This window comes from Phycodurus eques, chromosome 18, assembly GCF_024500275.1.
Source record: "Phycodurus eques isolate BA_2022a chromosome 18, UOR_Pequ_1.1, whole genome shotgun sequence".
NCBI classification, from domain to species: domain Eukaryota; kingdom Metazoa; phylum Chordata; class Actinopteri; order Syngnathiformes; family Syngnathidae; genus Phycodurus; species Phycodurus eques.
The window spans coordinates 11,782,215-11,803,639 of NC_084542.1; the positions used below are offsets into that span (position 1 = coordinate 11,782,215).

At 43.2% G+C, this 21,425-nt stretch overlaps 2 protein-coding genes across 6 annotated transcripts in view; both read right to left on the reverse strand.

The window, feature by feature from the left end:
- The window catches only part of LOC133416884 (rho-associated protein kinase 2-like), a 32,977-nt gene extending 26,221 nt beyond the window's left edge, over positions 1–6,756 (reverse strand). For 2 of the 3 annotated variants that reach the window (XM_061704184.1, XM_061704183.1), the window contains exons 1-2: positions 6,297–6,756; positions 682–763 (exon numbers count right to left, since the gene is read on the reverse strand). In XM_061704184.1, the coding sequence (XP_061560168.1) occupies positions 682–763; positions 6,297–6,392 (178 nt within the window). In that variant the 5' untranslated portion in view covers positions 6,393–6,756. The remainder of the gene's footprint in view (positions 1–681; positions 764–6,296) is intronic. The other variant, XM_061704185.1, reaches the window with a different exon arrangement.
- A 2,119-nt stretch (positions 6,757–8,875) lies between these two features.
- Positions 8,876–21,371, reverse strand: LOC133416904 (sine oculis-binding protein homolog). 3 transcript variants are annotated; one of them, XM_061704230.1, is made up of 7 exons: positions 21,124–21,371; positions 17,889–18,018; positions 17,496–17,690; positions 16,770–16,921; positions 15,279–15,374; positions 13,267–15,186; positions 8,876–11,420 (listed from the first exon to the last, which is right to left on the reverse strand). In XM_061704230.1, exons 1-6 carry the CDS (start codon positions 21,214–21,216, stop codon positions 13,273–13,275), a joined length of 2,580 nt encoding a protein of 859 aa, XP_061560214.1. In that variant the 5' UTR covers positions 21,217–21,371; the 3' UTR covers positions 8,876–11,420; positions 13,267–13,272. The 3 variants fall into 3 exon arrangements, with proteins under 3 accessions (XP_061560214.1, XP_061560213.1, XP_061560215.1); XM_061704229.1 differs by having other exon boundaries at positions 13,267–15,207; XM_061704231.1 differs by having other exon boundaries at positions 13,267–15,207; positions 21,114–21,182.
- Between the last annotated feature and the right edge of the window lie 54 nt (positions 21,372–21,425).

The window sequence follows — 21,425 nt, forward strand, 5'->3', positions numbered from 1 at the left end:
CTGCGCAGAGAGAGATATTGATGTGTTGCCGCAGCAACACGGAGGTCAAACTTCAATCGCTCAGGTTGAGAGAAGAGGGTGAGCTGTTAACATCAAGATCAGGGACGCGTGAGTCGGGTCTTCATACATTTTCTAGCAGAGTTAATGGGAAACTCTCGTTGCTAACACTAACTCTTTGAAGAAAAACTGAGCGAGAATGTGTGTTATCGATGACATGTCTATCGATAGTTTAAGTCGTCCTTGCTTTATGGAAGCCAAAATATAAAGTTGCTTATATTGGCTTTATAAGGCTGTTGTATACGACAGTCCTTCCCAACCAGTTTGATGCAGCACACATTTGTGCCGCAAGAGATCATCCGGTATACTGTGGGAAAATATTCAGTTTCACTTAATTGGTCTGAAAATTATTTAGTTACTACAAATGTATCTTTGTTCAACAATCTACACAAGTGAAATATAGTGTGGGGCAAAACAATTAAATGCTATTCCACTAGATGGCAGAAGGTAAATGATTAACCTGTGTAGTGTGTATCCAATTTTGGGTTTTTTTTTCGTTTAGTGGTGTGCCATGAGTTTTTTTTCCTGAATGTATAATATGTGTCTTGTCTCCATAAAGGTTGGGAAACACAGGCATGGTACATACACATACATATACATGCAAGCTCACACAGTAGCACTTACATCGGTTGAGAAATGTTTCGATGTTCTTGTTCTTCCGCAGAGCAGGATAGTTCAAATCATGAGCCAAGGCATTTATGGAATCCTGGAAGAAAAAGACAACTATAATCAGCCAAGAGATGCTATAAATATGGAAAGTCAGGAGATGTAATTGGGAGCAATAACAAAGCTACTTCTTTTCAAAACAATGAAATGTGTTAGTTTTTTTTAAATCTAGATATTCAAACATTTGCAAGTTGTCCGTCCATCTAGCCATCTGTCCATTTTCTATATTACGTAAACTGTTCCGCGTCACGGGTGAGCTTGAGCCTTTATCAGCTAACTTTGCACGAAAGGCGGACTGCACGCTGGACTGGTTGCCAGGCAATTGCAAGGTGTCGGGTGGAAACCTTGCAACTCCGAAACTATAACTTTCCAGAAACCCCAAGAAACGGCATGTTTGTTGTGCCATTAACACTGCATCATCGAAGAGAGCAAGCCATTTTAAACATCCCAAGATTAGTCAATCATTTGTAAAAATAATCACATAGGTTCTGACCAATAGTATTGATTTGTGAGGGGGGAAAGAACATGACGTATTGGATACTGTACGTGGGTTTTGGCCCGATGCGAGCTATATAAAGATGGATGGACAACCATGAAGACTCACATTCACACTGACTGGAAGAGAACCCACGAGTGAACAACTACAGGTGAGGTCCGTCAGTCACAAGGAAGGAATTTGATTCATTATTTCAGGTCTTGCCTGGACTTCTCAAACTTGGAGTCTAGGCTCAAAGCAGATCCTGGGTCAGTCTTGAATGGGTGAGTAGGACGCTATTTATTGACGATTGCACACATGGTCTTGATTCATTTTCTTTATCTCTAATGTCGGCCAACAGAGACGAGAGCATGGGTTGCCAGGTGAGATGGGCTATTTCCTCGTTAACCTGGACTGTTAGCACTCCCTGGGTTTCTTCCACCAGTCGTCAAGTCGAACCTTTTTGACCCTTTGGAGCCATAGTGCTTTGGCATTCCTAACAACTCATCATGTTTGTTTGTGGCATCGACCACATAGAGCAAACATGAAACCTAGCAGAAAGTTCAGACCGCGATGACCTGATAGCTGACTATGGCCATGATGGACAGGGACTCTTCAACCACTACTAAAATTCATATTTGAAATTTTGCACACATCCCAAAATTCTGTTCCAAAGCCTGCAACCCTTACCACCCCATACCCCCACCAAACCATTTCAACTCAGGTCTCTTGACAGAATATGACACAATAGGTTGGATGAAATGCTGTAAATCACAAAACAGCCGTTTTCATCTCAACACAGGACCCCCTCCCTGTGGGTCAACACAGCAGGACAGACGGGTGGACAGGGGCTCCATGGGCTGAACGCTGTGGCCCCACTTGTGTCATCGGGGGCATCGGGTTTCAGCATGGAATCAAAACGCCACGGCTCCGAGGTGTGTCTTCTCGGTCCGCTTGTCGGTGGACATGTGCCTGGGTGGGCAGGGGGGCATCCGGAACAATTCTGCAACTTTAAATAGCAGCGGTGAAGAGAGATCTCCCCCACTGCAGACGGGTGGAAATAGACCGCAGGCTCACATGCTATTTATTGTGGGACAAACAGCTTATGGCTTTGGACTGACGTTGCTGTTACGCACGCATGCGTTTATATGCATATACGCTGCAATGATGTTACCGAAATAGAAGGAACACACAAAGAAGGCTGACATTTTTATCATACACAAATACAGTACATCTTCATTTAAGTCTATTCCGAAATTGTGACACGTCTACATAGCTTTTCAAGACTTTCTTGGGCTTTTTGACTTATTCCAAAAGAAGGACCAGACTCAACAAGCAATCTTAAGAGGAATGTGAACGTGATAAGAATATGCGCCTGTGGCGCGAGATACATTCAAAGCTTTAAGACTCCAGCATTAATAAATGTGGTGTAACTTATGATCAAAACTACATTTTTGTTGTTTTGAAATGCTGCCCGATGACGGCTGGGATGGGCTCCAGCACGCCCGCGACCCTAGTGAGGAGAAGCGGCTCAGAAAATGGATGGATGGATGGATGGATGAAATTTAAACATTTTACACTGGTTAGGTAACAAGATGGCAAAGGTAGTGGAGGTCAAAGTTCAAGTTTCGGTCCTGGTCCTCTCTTTTGAGGCCTGTCGCACACTGAGCGACGCCACTGAAAGCAAATGGACGATTATGAAAAAAATACGCTAGGCGACTCCCCGCCACACATCAGGCAATTGTCTATTGCACGTATAAACTACCTCCCTGCAACTAAAAAACTGTGACCCCCATTTTTCTTATGGGGTAACAATACACATACATTATATTGTATTATTATTTTTTTATTTTTTTACTGAACCACAAACAACATGGCGTCAAGCAAGAAGCAGCATTATATATACTCTAAAATATTTTACTTGTAAGGCTTGACAATGATAGCGGCCGGTTGAATCTCGAATCTGCGAAAGCTCACGTGATATAACATGGCATTTTTTATTGCCCGTTACATCGGCGACATTGCTACGCCGTTCATTGAACCCCGCACACACAACAGTTCAGTCGGTTTGGGCCGCAACGCTATGTTTGCGGTGGGCCTAATGCAAAAAAAACAATTTTAATAAAAATAAAAATAAAAAAATTATCTGGATTATTGTTCTGGGACGAAACGTCGATTTTTGCTAACATCTGATCGAAGACACTAAAAGAAAGATGGAGTCCTAAAGGGACTTTTTTTTTTTTTTTGTCAGAACCCTTGGTGAGTAGTAATTGGTCTCCTATTACATTCTTATTGCTAACAGCAGACCAAGATTTTATCATCTGCATAAGGCTGATAAAACAATCATAACATCATTGCCATGTTTCCAGGTGATCTTCAGTCTACAATTCTACTCACAATTGCCGGTCAACTCACATGTGATCTTGTGTGTTTATAATGTAAATCCCTACGATTCGACAATTAGAGGGAACTCCTTTTGATTGTTGTTTCTGGAGTCTGAACAAATCTCAACACGATTAGGTAGCGTGTCCTTAAAAAAACTGTTAGCTGAGGTTGGCTCACTCAGACTTCAAAGAGACACTTTACAGAACTATCATTCTTTACAGAACATAAATAATATAATCTAAACATAATGTAATAATCTTTACAGAACATAAATAATGTTCTTTTTCCCCCCCACCGTTAAGTCAGGAATTTAAGGATAGCGACCAGTTCAACAAGGAGATAAAAAAAATAGATATTAGATACAGTATAACACAATATTCAAATGCAGCAGAAGATCCCAAGTTCAACCAAAATATTTAGGTAAAATATTCCTTAAAAGTGCAACAAAACTTAAAGTTTAAACCATCATCATGCATGAAGTCACACAAAAATCTTGAGCGACTTCAGCTCAGTGAGCAACTAAAGGCGTTTTTGTTGTTTTTTTATGCCACCACGGAAGGCTACCAGCGATAGCAAACACTGCTCAACGCAAGGTACACGAAGCGCCCAACTAAAGCTAAAGAGTCATTTGCGATCTATGTATTTAAAAAAGGAGAGTACATATTTATCACTTGGTCATAAAAGTAATAAAATAGCTAATAGGAAAGTAGTAATGGGTATTTTTACAAGTTGAGAAGTGGTGACATCTGTGTCCTCGCACTTCCGGTGTATTTTTCAAATGGATCGATCGGGATAAACAGCACAAGGTAAGAGGTACTGTATATCTCTGCAAACACCTTCCTGTTTCCTCTCCATTATGTGTCTGTTAGGTGTCTTCAAATATTTTGTACTTTTATTCTTTAATGGTTAACTAGGAATGTGAAGACGCTACCGGTACTTAAAACGCTGTTGACAAAGTTATTTAATACATGTTTTAATGATGGTGACAGTTAGAGCTTGGAACAAATTATTTCCTTTGTGCAAAGTGTTTTGAAATTAAAACTGTATCTTTCGTATTACCTTTGAATTCAATTAAATTGAGGCATTTCATTTTAGACAATGTGTCGATGGTGAGCACTTGTTGGGGGATTCCTATTGTTGTAAAACAGCAAAATTACCCTCATGTTAAAAATTAATGTATGAACAATAGACTGAGAACTCTGCAACACTCTGTTGAATTGATGTCTTCATTTTGAACCTTGACCATTCATGGTTCAATGATAAGCATTAAGCACACGAAAACTGCAAACACTGCAGTTGCGACACCTGCCGAACCTCGCAAGAAATCTGTTTCATGCTTTCATTGGGCTTTATTTTACTGATGATAACAACAACATCAAAAACGTTAGTGTTTGTGAACAAACGGGAAGGGGATGACGTGAGGTCACAGCGGGTTATCGCCATCTCAATTCCAGGACGTGACCTCACTCTTCCTGTGTGGGACGGGCCCACGGCAGTTAGTTGGCGTAGCGGACATTGTTGTGTCCATCTGGCTGGATGCTTAAAACAAGGCCGGGTGGCAGTTATTGCAAAGAAAAACATGCAACGTTACTTTATCAAATTGCCATAGCATTATGTCATTTACAAGAGTGAAAAACATTCCTCTAATGACTCCACTGAGCTTTTTTTGGGGGGGGGGTTATTGGGTGGCAAACATTTGGAACTGTCATCCAAACTTGTCCATTTTGTGCTGGCTTAGTCTGAATAAACCAATGCATAAGCAACAGCTGGCAAGTGAACTTTGTATTGGCACAACACGGCAGCAGAGTCAAAGGTAGCCTAACACGAAGTGATCATAACTAGTTATGTTCGTTACCACTTTTTTTTCCCCCCCTCAGACCGACACCAGTAGAGTACTCCCCCAATACTAAGGACCTATACTACTATTTATACATAACATTTCAAATGAATACAATGACAGATAATTGTAAACAAAGAGCTCTTCGTTTCTGACGCGCATGATGATTTGCCGATGTGTCAAACGGCCGCAGTGTAGTGCCAACTATTGGCGAGGAGGACCTTTTTGCCTTAAGTATCGGTGGCTAGTATCGGCAGCATTCACAAGTACCCGATACCTTGAAATAAGGCCAGAATCGGCCAGAAACCGATACTCGCCCATCCCTAATCATAACGTTCGATCCATTTACTTTAGTATTTCCTCATGAGCGTTGTGGTAAAGATGAAGCCCAACCCAGTTGACCTTTGGTGAGGCAGGGTTATACCCCGGACTGGTCACCAGTCAATCCTATAGGCACATATAGACAAACATTCACATCTATGGACAATTTAGTTATCTCCCCTGATACTAACATGCTTGTTTTTTGGAACGTGGAAGGCGTATAGAAGATGGAGAAAACCCCACACAGGAAGGAAGCTGAGATTCAATCCCAGAACCTCAGAACTATGAGGAAGACGTGCTAACCATTAGTCCACCATGAAAAACGAAATAACGAATAACAAACATATTGTCACCATTGATCAAAATTAAGCCTTGTCTTGGATCTCATTAGATTGTGAAAGTGTACCTAATAACCTGTCGCGTGAGTGTTTGTATGTTTACAGGTGTCAAATGAGCTCGTCTAACCTGCGGCCATTATGACGCTACAATAATGGCATTTCCACCTCTTACCCGAGTTGTCCTTCGATTTTTTTTATTTTTTTTTTTAAGACTCACCAGCAGTGTTTCCAAGTTTAACATCGACTCCGGGTTCCTCATGAGGACCTCCAGCTTATTGAGCCGGCTTTCCAGTCTGCTCTCCGCCCCGAGCATGCTTAATATTCCTCTTCAGATATCATAAATAAACTAATTTAAAACAAATAAAAACACACCGGAAGTGTGATCTTTGTATCCCTCTTGACGTTATCTAGGCTTGATTACTCACGACTTGCCAGTTGCACCTCGTGCCAGCATTCCGGTAAGTAGCAGTTAAAAAGTTAGGCAGGTTAATGAATTATCCGCGTACAAAGTTCTTCAACAAAAAAGTGTTCCTTAAAAGTGTCCACGGGCAGGTGAACCGGCAAAGCGGACTCCTCGGAGTGCCGAGCCGACGCGAGGCGGCTTTGGTCTGCTCAGGTGAGTCCGCTTCGATCTTGTCGCAGGTGCAAGCCAAGCAAAACTGATCCGAGGACAGCTCGACGCACGCGCCGCTGTCAGATGAGATGCGACATGACACTTCCGGTAAGGACCACCAAATTAAAACCTCTGCTTTTGAACTCCTCTTTCAAACTGGAAAAACTCATGTTGACATCGTAGCCTGTGGGAAAATAAGAGGAAGGAGAGTTGGGAACAAAACTGTACTATTGTTTTTGCTTGGTTTTTCTGATGGGTGTGGCTGCCTGTATTTTTAATCAGTGACGGCCCAAATAGCTGGTATGTAAATGACGTCTATAAGTGACGATAACACTCTTGTTTTTTTAAGCAACTTTAATGACTGTTTTTATTTTATTACAAAGTGAATATGATTCTGGTGTTTAAAAAAAAAAAAAAAGAACACGTTTGCGACATTAAAGGAATCATGTGCATTTTTTTTAACAATATAAAAGAGTTCCCAGGTGTTTCAAGAACATGTTTGTCTGTAATTAACTCAAAGTCAAAAATACCAAGGTCAGGAATGGATCAACAATTAAAAGCCATATTTTCAGTCGTGAGGCATCAGAGCCAGCAAGGCCTTCTCTGCTCGCCTTAACACGGTCTGAAGCACTCACCTACATTTGCAACCTAAATTGTCATATTTGTTTCATGATGTATTCATTTACATGCGCTGACGTGTGCTTTGAAGCAGCACTGCCAGTTTAGCGACATCAGAAGCCACAATCAGTCGGCTTGCCATTCATTACGTGGTTAGTGGACTAACGCAGTGTGAGCGACTGCTCCATGCACCTTGGGAGTGTTTTCATTTTGTATTAGTGTGTTTGACTTTCACTGAAGCTTGCTTGTAACTCACAATTTTGCTCTCGGAACAAAACAGAAAAATCGAATAAGCGACAGCAACAACAAAAACAAAACTCGTAAGGTACCACAGTATGCTCCCTTCATTTCGTAGCATTACTCTTGGCTGGAACGCTTCCGGTTTGTATGTGCGATTTCATAGCAATGGGATTGTTTCTTTAACCAATCGGATTCAAATAAACTTCGACCGGAAAAGCACATCTGTAGTCATCTGTTCACTTTGATACATACAAAAATCTGAATCTCTGGTGCGGATTATGTATTTCATTTAATACTTTTATCATGTTATTCAATAAATATTGATGTTGAACACAGTTGTGTGCTGTTATATTGTGTAATGTATGGTATTGCTCATGTAATTTCAAAGTGATAGTGGTCATATTAAGAGCTGTATTATGTCAGATAAGCCCACACTGAAGGCCCAGTTACCAAATGCATGGTCTGCCGCTGATATATATTTTTTTACAGCACATGTGAAATCATCTCGTTTTAGGCTACGGATCTTTTGTCAGTTGTACAGTCAACTCATGCCTTAAAAAAATAAAACTATATGTTATACACAGACACACAACTTAGTGCATTATTGACCGAACATTATTCTAACATTACTGTCACAAGCTAATACTGGTAACACTGTTAGCTAACACTAATCTGCGATAACACAGCCACTCTGATTGTTTTATGATCTTATAATTTCTCACTTGATGGTGAAAGGGCACTCCAGAGACAGGCACTCCAGAGACACATTGTATTTGTAGTCAAACATTTAAAATAAACTTTTCCAAAAGGAGCATTACTTGCATTTGCAGCTCTACCTCTTGCTTTTATTTTGGAAGTGGCAGTTCCGGTAGGGCTGTGTTTTATTTTTACTTAATTGTCATCCACCTTCCCCACCTTACACATACATTATTATTATTAGCAAGTTTTTTTTTGAGGACTTCAGCCCACCAGTTTTCTTCATCCATCCTGCCAGTCGATGTTGTTGCCCCATGTCGGGATGCACTTGCACCCTCCAATCTCCCCCACCCACCCCACCACTAGGCCGGAATTCCTGCCCCCTTATCTCATCTATCTCTTTCAAAGCCTCGACTCACTGACTTTCAGTATTTAAGGAATGCTGATGCACAGTCTCGCAGACATGCGGCTGCAGCTAAAAATAGACTTTAGCAACTAAGATTATGGCTGTCATAGGCCTGAATTACTTAATTATGTAAACACACATTCAAGATTCAGACATGGCACTCGGGGGGGGGGGGGGGGGGGGGAGAATTGTTGCTCTTAGAAGAACTTTTATTTAACTTTACAAATAGTTCAAATACAAACAACCTGTGGTATTTATTCAGTGGGCTAAATGTGTGATAGAAACAAAACTGTGACACTAAAGTACTTTTTACCAAATTTCAGTAAGGACATATAAAGCATAAGGGGGGGGGGGGCAGCCAATAGTTAAAATGTGCAATAAAATCAGTAATGGCAGTCATATATTTGACTTGTTTTGGCCTATGGTGTGATAAGAGGGTTATTTTATTTCTTTATTTATTTGTAGTGACTCACACAAGCTGTTGTCCAAGTCCCTTGGCCAGCCAAGGATGACTTCCAGTAATGGCATCCCAATGACCTGTGGTGGTGAGAGTGGAGGCTGGAATGAGTGGGGTGATGTGACGTGACGTGGGTCGCCGCAGCAGTCACGCATGCGCTTGGACAAGCACACATAAGTGGATGTAGTTCTGGAATGATGGCACAGGTGGGGGGTCACATTCGGATATGGTTATTCTAACTGTTGAGTTGGCTACTTAGCCCATCAAATAGGACTACACACTTGCGTTTTTTTGTGTGTGTGATAATGCTTTATGGCATGAAAAGTAAAATAATGGCATAGCAGATCATGTATTTGGCATTTAAAGTCCGTCTGGTGGCACTGGTAACATTTCCTGGTGCTGACTCACCACAAACAAGCAGATGTAACATTTCCAAAGCATATAGTGCTCTCTAGTGGGGATGCAGTACAGTTAGGTTACAGGAGTACAGTATTTGGACAGTGACGGAGTTTTGATGATTTATCCTTATGAACCACCATAATGGATTTGAAAGACTCAAGATGTGATTAAAGTGTAGACTTTCACTTTGACTTTATTTCGTGGTGGGGTATAAAGGCAAAATCATGACAACCCTGTCACTGTCCTAATGTGTTTAGACCTATCTGTATAAATAGAATGGGGATTTAAGAGCTTCAAAACGCACACATACGTGACTTTGTGAATAAGAACTGACAAATAAAATCACTTTCGTGTTAATCTATGAGTCTCATCCATAAATTATTATAACACAAACTTTGTATGTCTGTGATCAAAGAGGGGGGGAAAAAATAAAATCTCAGGATGTGTTCCAAAAAGGGGGAAATGTAATACTGATTGCTGTATACTACAGCATTTGATGGTTTAATATAACACCTAAAAATGACAAGCCTGCTATTTTCTGGAATCATTTCATCAGCGCCCCTTTTTAAAAGGTAGAATCTAGATCGGTTGTACAACGTTGTGCCATTATGGCATTCTTTGCAAGTAGAAAATGTTTTTTTTAACATAATTATTAAATAATTGAACAAGAATTTGGTTGATTGTGTGGATTTGATTGTTGATTAATTGCGTTTTGAGGCAACAGATTAGAGTGCGCTACTTAGCTGCAACCAGCAGAGGCGCTGTTGATTCAGTCTGCAGTAGTTAGCTGTCAAAAGTCAGCTGTGGGAAGTTGAGCAACATGCGCACACCTCCTATAGGCATCATTGTGGTGCTTCGTACAAGAAATTCTCTTGTTCCGTTTTATAAAAAAAAAAAAAAAAAAAAAAAAGGTCATTATTTTCTCTGTCGTCGATTAAGGAAATGTGGTCAAACGTCCATCTGAACATATAAGGTGAATTTTGATAGCTGGGGTCTTTAAACAACATTTATGGACCCACATCATCAGGACCACTAGAGTGATCACATATCATCCTAGTGTATCAGTAGGTAATCCCTTTTATAATCTATGCTTTTTATACATTATTTTACAGGTATCTAATTCAGACATCTGTCATACTGCTCAGTCAACAGTCTTAACTCCAAAATTCCTCTGTGATGTTTAAAAAAAATAATAATCTCACCGCTCCCCGAAAGGAAGAAAAAGTAGTTGGTGAATACTTCAGAATTCAAGGGTTAGTGTACTTAGATTTGGCAGGGAGATGGAAGAGAGGTTATCCTATATTTCTAGCTGTCGGTCAAAAAAAAAAAAAAATCCTTCTCCTGAAGTCTGAGCCCCCGTCGGCCAGGTAACCCAAAACCTGGATCAGGGAGTTTGTGTGGTACATGCGGAGAGGAACAATGTGGCTCTTTGTGCAAGCTGGGCAGAGAAAACAAGCCGTTTCCCCTGGAAAGAGATCATGTTCAGGCTCCATCTGAGAAGACCACACAAGGCTGATCAGTGCCTTGTCTGCTGTGTGGACCAAGGAAGAGGAGGAGGAGAAGGGGGTTGAGGAAGACGAGTGGACAAACATCAACACACTTTAGGGAATTGCCTGACAAGATGTGAAAAGACGGTCTGTATAAACCAGTCCTTGGACACAACAGAACACACTACCCTGTGACACTTTTTTTTGGTCCAAAATGTGTGATTATGTTGTGTGTCCCCCCCACATAGACTTCTTGTGGCCATCTGGGTGTCATGCTTTGGCATCCTGCTGGTCCACAGGCCGGGCAACACTGGTGGGCTGTGGAGAGCAGGCGGGAAGGTGTTAGCACTGGCACCGTCCACACGAGGGCGGGGTACTGAATCTGGCGCTGCCATACTATGTTGAACAGGGGTGCTGTTCATCCGCTGGGAAGGAAAAAAAAACAGAAGGGGAGATGAGGATAATATGTAAGAGATCCTTGAAACATATCACATTTATTTATCCGCCAATGTCATATAAACACTTTGAGTCAAGTCGACACTACCGATAACTTACACAATCAAACCAAGAACATCTGGCCTCTCTCTCACACACACACGTGCAAATTAAATGCCAACAGGCACGCACTCATGTGAAGGCAGTGTTCTATACTCCCTCGCTCTCATTGCACTTTAGTTTCAAAAGCTCAGCGAATACTCAAGTGGTGGGCTCAGATTACACAAGCCTATAAAATATCCCAAATAAACGCAAGGAAATTTAGACAGAAAAAGCAACTGATTCCTGAGCCCAAATCCCCCAGTTGGCTGCCATTTCTTTCAGAGTGAGAAATATTTTAAAAGACGTTTAGCTGTAAAGACAATGAGGGAGGACTGTAATGCGGTGCTCAGAGCACAGAGGTGGCGAGCTAAAGCCATTCACATAGGGCAGCAGCCAGCTCTCGTTACACACAACGCCGGGCCATAAATCCGTCTGCACGACACAAGCAGCATGCTGTGATTTCATATGTATCTGTTACTAAGGGAACACTTGAAACCACAACAGATGACAACACTCACTTTTAGTGAAAGGGAATCTTGCGATACTTGTGCCAAAACCATTAATTCAAAAGACAACGGTTTGCGTACTGTCCGTCAATAGCATTTCAAAATATTTTTTTTTAAAGATGACTGTTGACCTTTTGAGGGACAACGCAGCTGAAAAGCAGAGCAGTTGAAATTAAAAACCATCTCTGAAATATCAGCGGCTTAATCTCAGGGCATACAGTGAAACAGTAACATGATCTCATTATGGCGAGATACCAGTGGGCGCGGACGGACGGGTGGTGTTACAGACATTTGGACTACCAACTCAGCGAGTGAAATAAAGAGGGCCCTTTGATAGGTCCAAAGTAAGGAGGCTGTTCTGCTATACTTAACATCTGTTTGGCAACGAACAGCAGTTGTGAGTGCAGACAGGGAAGAGGATGATAGGAGAGCGCTTAAGTCAGCCAAACTAGGGTGTCACTATGACGTGCATAATTGAATCACTCTGGTTTTGTCCATATGTTTTCTGAAGAAGCCCCTGAGCTGTATTCCAGCTGGGTCTTACAGTAGTACCTTGTAAGTCTTTCTGACAATCATCTGCTTCTAAACTGAAGGTTTGTCATGTCTCAATTTGACTTCACGGGTCACCATTTACAAAGCTTGCTTGATCTTCTCTTGGGCCCCAGTTATCTATTTTTGTCTGATACAAAAAGCCTATAAACAATTTCCGCACTGCAAACCGCTCGGGATAAAAGTATATGATATGCACACATATGCACACACACACACACGACTTGGTGCAGCTAAAGGGATCCTGGCATGCAACCAAAGCATTGTGACTGTCAGGTTGTCGAAAGTGATCGCCTTTCAAAGTGACTCTCACTACCCGTGCCCTTCACCTCCTTCCCCTGTTGTAACCTTAGAACCCCGAAGAGTGCCAGGTAACCAGGATTCTTTCTCTTTGGCGCCATGCTGTTTAGTGACCATGCGCATGTGAAACCTGTGATTCAGTTTCTCCTATGGGAGTCTGTGCACAGACTTTCCGGTCCTTGGTCAAATAGAGTTTAGTATAATTGGTGGTTTTTAATTCACAACATGGCATGTCACTTGGGAAAGGGTTGCTAAGTATTATAATGCAATGGGATTTCTAAAACCAATAGTAAATATACAGTAGTTAGTCCACTTTTCCTCTCATTCCCTCACCAAATAGAGCATATTAAGTGTTCTTGCCTGGAACTATCATTCTTACCTCTTTTTATTTGTTTTGATCACGGATTCGTAGGCATCTCCTTTTCAGAGCTGGCTCCATGTCTCCAGCACTGGGCGTATTAGCAGGGCTCCTCAAGCTACCCTTGTCCCTGAGTTTGGGCAAGAGCAGTGGGGTGGTGGTCCCACCCGTCTTTGGTGCAGTGGGTAGGGCATAGGCGTGGTCCTCGTCTGGCAAGTGTGGGTCCTCTCCTGCATCCTGAACTGCTGCTATAGGCTCTTCTGTCTGATTGAGTGGACCATCAACTCGTACAGAGCAGACAACTGAGCACTTGTTTTCTTTTATAGATTCAAGCTCAGTTAGTGCAGGATCTGTGGGTGGTACAGGCACTCTCTGGGGTAAGGGTGAGCCTGGACTGGCTATGGATAGCACTGAGGAAATCTCATTAGGACCATAGTTCTGAGATTTCAGGATGGAAGCCATGGCATCATATGGGTGGTTGTTCACAATAGGGCTTGGTGGAGTGTGTGAAGGTGAGGTGTGGCAGTCTTGTTGGTATACAGTGTCATGTGAAGGGGGCTGTGGTGGTGGAGGTGGACTGGGTCTAATTATCGCATGGAGCCCTGATTTGGTACCCTGAACAGAACCTGACTCTTCCGGTCCTGAGAAGTCCACGACTGCCTTGAAATTGGATTCCAGCTTCACTTGGGTTCTCTGTAAAACCCTCTGTATAACTTGTCGTTCTGAGTGCTGTTGTTTAAAGTCTGTCGGTCCTTCCGAGCTGCGTGTTGAGGAGGGTGATGTGTTGTACTGCGCTCTGGGGGACAATGTCCCACTGTAACACGTTGATGATGGTGATGAGAATGGTCTCTCAGATTTAACCCAGCCTATGTCCTTGGCATTGGGGTCACTGGGTGAAGGGAGACCATGATGCATGTTTCCACTTAGTCTGTAGTGTAGCAATTGGTTGTTCCCCTCAGGGATCCCAGGAGATGGAAACCTTGCAGGTATGGATCTACAGCTGTCTGTTCCCTCTGGCACAGGCTGTATAACTCCAGTGTGATTTTGGGTTTCTAGATTTGTTTTGGGGGGGACTGGAATTGGTATTGGAATGGGTATTGGGACAGGTAGAGGAACAATAATTGGGTATGGTACCAGGACAGTGGGCTGGGGTAGGAGAGGACTAAAGGAAGGAATGCCAAAGTTCATTAAGGGAGGCATTGGAACAGGGCCTCTGGGTAACATAAGTGGAGGCGAGTGCAAGCCAGGGTAGTAAGGCCGAGGAAGAGGATGCATCAATCCTGGGGGGTTGATGGAGGAGGAAGTGGGGGGCTGCAGGTGTGGAGAATGGGGAGGTCTGTAGATAGGGCTGGAAGATGGACCAGGGGGTCTTGGATGGTGAGCAGTGGTAAGAGGGCTTCTAAGACCCTGGGCATGAAGAGGAGGTCTAATGAAGGGCATTCGCATTTGAGGAATCAGTGGATGTTCTAGCTGGTGGTGTGGAAGAGGAGGAGGAATAAGTGTAGGGTGAGGTGACACTTCTACAGCAGGAGGAGGTGGAGGAGGTTGCATGGGCCTGTCCAGAGTTCTATGCCCAGTGACAGGAAGCTTCGAAGAGGATGACGACTCTGAAGGGGACGTGGATGATGATTCTGATGTTCCAAGGATTGGTGTAGGGCCCTTAGGAGATATGTTTCTTTGATGTGCTTCCCCTGTACTACTACTGCTGTTCCAAGACTCTGGAGTGAGAAGCTTTTGCCCAACAATATTGTGGTCCGACCTCCCCTCTTGGCCAGCTCTAGCTGGGCTGGAACATGTAAGGGCTGCACGAGCCTCTCTGTAGAACACATCCATCTTATACTGATTTAGACATTTGGTGCTGCAGAACTGGAGTCGTTCTTCACCAGATCCAAAATCCAGGTATTCTTTGGTGTGGCGGACATGCTTACACCAATCACACACCTGCAACCCAGGAGAGAGAGACTGTGGAGGGTCACACAGGTGATCCATAATCAAATTACCTATGTAGAACTGTTTATTAAGAATCCTCTTACTCTAACATTGCTGTTTATCTTCATCACCAGCCTTGGTGAGTCCTCTGTATGGGGGTGCTGGGGGGATCTCTCCCCATGGAGGTCCTCATCTCTGGCCTAATTGGTAGAAACCACAGTATGACACATCCACATTGCCCCAATGTCAAGCAGTTAGGAAAACTTGATTTCACACATGTGATGGATTAACTTAAAACCATAGCGATGTAGTTGCTAAAAGAATATATGTTAGTGGAATCAATCTTTGGCCATTAAATTAAATTTCAAGAAGTCTAGCAACAAGTGTAAAAATAATTTGCCTTGTCATGAATGGCATCAAACCCTAAAGGTCTGTACAGCGAAGGGAAATCACTATGTGGTGAAATAGATACGCTTGTACAACCAAGTAGGAAGGTAATGCAACTGATATATTAGCATATCAATGTTGCCAGTGTTAATATTGGAATTTGTCTTGATTTGTGTAAGATGATCTTTTGTGGATCCGAGTGCTTCCCCGGCCCACCGAGTCGTGTTGAGTTACGAAACATGAGGCAGCTGAAGGTAAGGTATGCACTGAAAGTGGACACCTTGCCCCAGGCCTCCTGGCCTTCTTCTCAGACAAGCAGCAACAAGCAAACCGCGCTGCTTCCCTTCCCGCCTGTGAAAAAGTAGAGGGCTTGTTGCACACAGTCTGCTCAGCCCGTCGTTTTGTCCTGACACTCTTGTGAATAAACCTATCATAGTATAGACAACAGCGGTGGCGAAAGGGGATATCGCTGCATGTCACCCCGTACCTCTAAAGAGGGTATATCCATGTCTTAATGGAAGGTGACAAATCATGTAGTGTGCATCCGAGCGGCCCCTCACAGTGATTGTTGTGGTCTATCCCCACCACCGAAGCCACTCTAATGGCTGCCCCCCCCTCCATTAACGAGAAACTGATACTAAGTGTCCTGGACAAACTTTGACCTCCATCACACCATATTTTTCCCAACAATATATTCCTAGTAAGTGGGTTCTAAGAGATGCATTTTTAAAATACAATTCTATTTTTGTTCAGCGTTTCCTAACCATCGCAACCCATTTTATATAGGAAAAATCTCAGGGTACACCACCAAACAAGTGTCTCTCAAACTATCAATACTGAAAAAATGCATCTTGTCTCAATTTACTTACTGTCTGAAAAATTGACTTACGAAGTGTTAAATCTGGGCTTGTTTAATTGAACACAAAGCTGATATTCTCACAGCAAGCCATGACTTATCGTGTTGTATGAATGGCAACAGCTCAATACACAGTTTTATTGCAAATTCTGTCATCTAATGGAAAAGCATTTCATTGTTCTGCCAGGTCTCCTTATGACGCTAACATAAATAGATGAGCAACGATATATTTGTAACTAATAAATAATGATTTTTGACGATGATGATTCCCGTGAAACCGCTGATGAATTGTCATCAACAAGCAACAGCAACTTGCATGGGTTCACAATCAATATGTGCTGTCACTGCTCACCTTATTGCGCTTGAAGTAGGCCCGTCTGCAGGCGGCAAAACATTTCTCACTGCAGAAGCTCTTGAGCTCGGAACCCATGCATAGAGAGTAGCGCTTGACACCTTCCTTCTGGCACCAAACGCAGACTATCTGCACATTTTGTACGTCGTCCACTGCGGGGAGCAAGAAAAATAAATTGAGGTCAAACTAGAGAAACATATCTTTTTTTTTTAATCATATACTGTTGTTAATATCAACTGAAGTGGTTCTTTAGAGAAGCTGGAATATAAGGATGTTTCAGAATCAGAACCTCACAGATCATGCGAGTGTAGTCCTGTCCACACTAGCTAAATCTGTTAAGTGGTACTATTGGAAACTAGAAGTGCATATTACAGTCTATCCTACCTGGGATCTTCCAATTATTTATGATTTTGATTATATACACGTGCCGTAAAAGAATCTGCAACATAGCGGGTAGAATGAGTTAAAATGGGATTTTAATGGGCGGCACTCTGGTTTGCTCCCACATTCCATGTGAGGTTCATTGAAGACTGTAAATTTTCCTTGGGTGTGATTGTGAATGTTGGTTTGTCTATATGTGCCCTGTTATTGGCTAGTGACCAGTCCAGGGTGTGCCCCGCCTCTCACCCAAAGTTAGCTGGGATAGGCTCCAGCACACGCTGGTGAGGATAAGCAGTATGGAAGATGGATGGATGGGTGGTGATTTTAATGTTAATAGCTTGCTACCTGCTGATGGCTTTATGAGAGGTACAATGACGGGTGCAGTCTTTTGCTCCTTGGGTGTGCTCGAGGAGATGCTTGTTGACGAAGAGGAAGAAGACGATGAGGGAACGCTGAACGACTCCCTCTCGACGCTCTTCATAGCAAGGACCGAGTGACTGACTTTGCCGTCCAGGGTTTTGGGTTTTGGCAAAGAGTTTTCTGAAAGACATACCAAATATATGCCTTAAGCATCCAGGAATTGCATTGACACAACAGTGATGAGCAATAAAAGATGACTCTTGAATGAAAGACAAGGAGACGCAATAAATTTGAGTGACGAAATGTCAGTACAACCTGCAGAACCTGTTGGTAGACTCTTCTCTCAATGTATTCTAACAGTGACGCAACTGCCCTCACCTTTCAACACAGATACATGCTGGCGCCTCTCTCTGTAGTTCCTGATCTCGTTGGCCTCGGCGTCTCGGAGATCTACTTTGTCGTAGCCATACCATCCCAGGAGCTCGTTCATAGTGCTTTCTGCAAAGGTCTACATGGGACAAATAGGAAACAAAAAATAACAGATTAACATTCTTTTTATATGTATAAAGTAACAGATGCAATTAGGTTACTGTGTATACTGTGGTTGTGGTGGAACTTTTTATCCTATGCTAAACATAATCAAACTTTACTACCCCGAATGAATGAGAGGGATTCTTTCTCAGCTCCAGCCCTGTTAGAGAACTCAATCTGTGCACAGTGGAGTTCAGTATGACGCTTTTTCCATGATGTATTAATGTTGTTTACTCTTGCTAAATCTGAGACGGAAAGGTTTAAAACCCGACACCAGTGTGAGATCGATGAATCATCCTTTGTTTATCTCATCAAATCGGGAAAAAAGCAGGATAAATGAAAATTGTTCCCTGCAGATGTGGTCCCCCCTCTTTCTTTCTTTTTTTTTATTATGACCAGATGAAAAAAAAATCAAAACACAAAGGTCTCTCTCATTTTATCCACCCACCTTACTCTGTGGTTTTGGAAGAACCGGATTGGTACAGAAATCTGATCCAGAATGGGCAGAAATCAGAGCGGGACACCCAACACCAGAGCCAGGTCCCACGCTTCTCGGAAATGCCCCACTTCTCTCCCTTCTCCCTGCTTTCCCCCCCTCTCTGCTGCCCCTCCACATCCATCCTCCCCATGTTCGCCATCCTCCCCTCCACCACGACACCTTCCAGTCCTGACACCCGACCCGGCCCAGCCTCTCGGGTTTCACCCTTTTCCAGCACAGCCAGTCTGCTGCGGCGGCGTTGAAGCCCCGTAGTACCGACTACACATTCTTTCCCTTCGCTTTCCTCACTCCGACCTCTGCTCTGCACCGGGGCCCTCAAAGAAATGGATCTCTCCCTTGACTTGCTCACTTTCTGCTATGTGTGTGTATGTGTGTGTGTGTGAGTGAGTGTGAGCAGCGGTATCATATCCAGCTAAATATGCCTAACGATGATTAAAGTCAAGTATCCGGTGTCTGGTGCTACGCTCTGAGCTGGACGTGGAGGGAGTAAGTCCGAATGTGGTGTTGAAACAGATGTATTACAGAGACAACACCAGGCCGGACCTCAGCGGAGTGAGAAATCAGTTCTCCTGCCTTTCAGTGTGTGTGACTCTCTTACCCTCTTACCTCTGCTCGCTCAAGAAATCGTCACATATACTCAAGTCCGGTTTGGCAGATTCTTATAGAGTTAACAGATTTGATTGATTACGGCCTACTGGGACATTTAGAAATAGGAGTGTAGTTGGAGTCCATTCCAGTCCCTTAAGGTACTGTCAAACTTAATGTCACCCTCATGCTCTCGGTGGATGTGGTACACTGTGGCGGTACATTCAAAGGTATAGATTGTGTCCCAGCGCCATTTGACTTTGCATTGTGTACAATAATATTGCACTTTACCTGTACTAGAGAATAATGTACAAACAGTGACCCTTAGGTCAAGTGATTTGCCTTTTGGGGTACATGGGTGTAAATTGCACCTCGAGGGATAGAAGTTGACCCTGACAAGTACACCTATTTCTGACACTTTATGGCATGTTATTGGATTATAATGTTGCTCTTTGCAGCCTTTCTATGACCCATATGTTAGTTATTGGACTCTAAGTACCTTTTGTTCGTACCTTTTTCTAAGAACAAGGTGGTGCATTACAAGGGACAGAAATTGATATTCACTGTACCCCTATTTCTGACAGATGATGGTTTATTAATGGAATCCAAGGTTGATGTTTGTACATTTTCTAGGACCCATAGGTTATGGAGTCCCTTAGAAGCAGTTGCACATTGAGGCACAGAACCCCAATTTCTAATTATTGGACTCCAAGTTGACTCTTTCTACCTTTTTATATTAGAAACAAAAAAGTTATGTGGTACATTCGATTGCATTATTAAAATGTATGAGCTACATTAGTGTAAAACTGTAGATGGACTTAACTGTACCCCATTACTGCTAATTATTGCGCTCCAAGGAGAGTGTTGGAGTGTCAAGGGAGTGATTCCAGTGGCAGATGACTGTATCCCCGAAGGTAAAATGATGTCCTGTAGTGCCAACGTGTATACAACTCTGTGTCGTTCATTCAACAGTTTTGTCTGCCCAGCCTTCCCACTTCCCACAATGTTGTTTGTGTTTCTTTTTGGCAGTTCAGACAAACATCTGCTTTGTGAGAGTGACAGGCCGTATCCTAAACCACAGCGAGAGTTGCGTCCAAAGCCAACAAACCGGGGCCGACCCTGAGATCCAACCGGGGCGAGCTTTACATCAAGCGGGGATAGCATTTCGCATGTTTTGATTCAAATTAGGGGAACTTGTAACACTACACCTCCCCTGGATATCAAAACTCCACAGTCCAAACCACTTACAGAAAAAAAAAAGAGCACATTTCCTCCCCGCGGTAAATGCCAGAATCATCCCCTCCTTCATGAAAAAAAAACGTCAATTTCCCAGGGCAGGCTTGAAGGAACCTGGGATATCCCTTACCAACATTCTCAAATAACCAGTGTCTGAACCCAAACAAAGCACACAATCCTTGGATAAGTTTCCTTGCAGTAATGTGTGCCTAATGGTGGGAGGGAATTGCACCCTTAAATGTGATTTGACTCATCATTAGAAGAACAACGGCAACCTTTGAAGGGCGAACATCTCTGATGTTCAAGTGGTGCTTAAGTCATGTTTTGCCACCCAGCGTGGGGTTGATGCTGGTTATTAGGGGATATATCGTAACCTTGCTGCCCGCCCCCACCCTTAAACTCCAGCGGGGGCAGGGAAGAAGTGACGCACATCTGGAGCTCCACTGGACACAACTGTGTGCACGGCGGGGGCCACAGCTGGCCTGACACAGCGTCACAGAAGGGACGACCTACTTTTTTTCCCCTTTTTTTTTTTTCTTCAATTGGCGAACGTCTGCAGTCTAATTAAAACTTCCTGTCCGGGTGAGATTGGTAATAACGGCGCTTCATATTTTAAACACTTTAGGAATAGGAATAACGTCATCAGTTATGTCACATCAAATAAACAAGAAATGCACTCAGAGTGTTAGTCCTGCACAGATGTGTGAGTAGTTGACTATGAATTGGGGTGTTTCTCATCAAAGTGAACCAACCTCCTCTCACCTTCATCTCCTGGTTTATTTCCCTCTTTACGGGGTGCGCGGGTTTCCTGCTGCGTTTACTTTCTGGCGGTCTCCCTTTCTCCATCTCTGGCATAGTCCCGGTCTGTGGTGGATCCGGTTCGGATCGGAGTCGAACGTGTCAAGCGGTCAAGAAGAAGTTGGGTGGGTCAGTGGAGCGGGCCAGAGTGAAAGCTGTCACTCGCGGTGACAGCGGCTGTCATTCCCGGACGCGCGAGCTCCTTCTCTCTGGTGCGCCTTGCAAAAAAAAAAAAAAAAAAAAAAAAGTGTCCGCGGGACATGCGT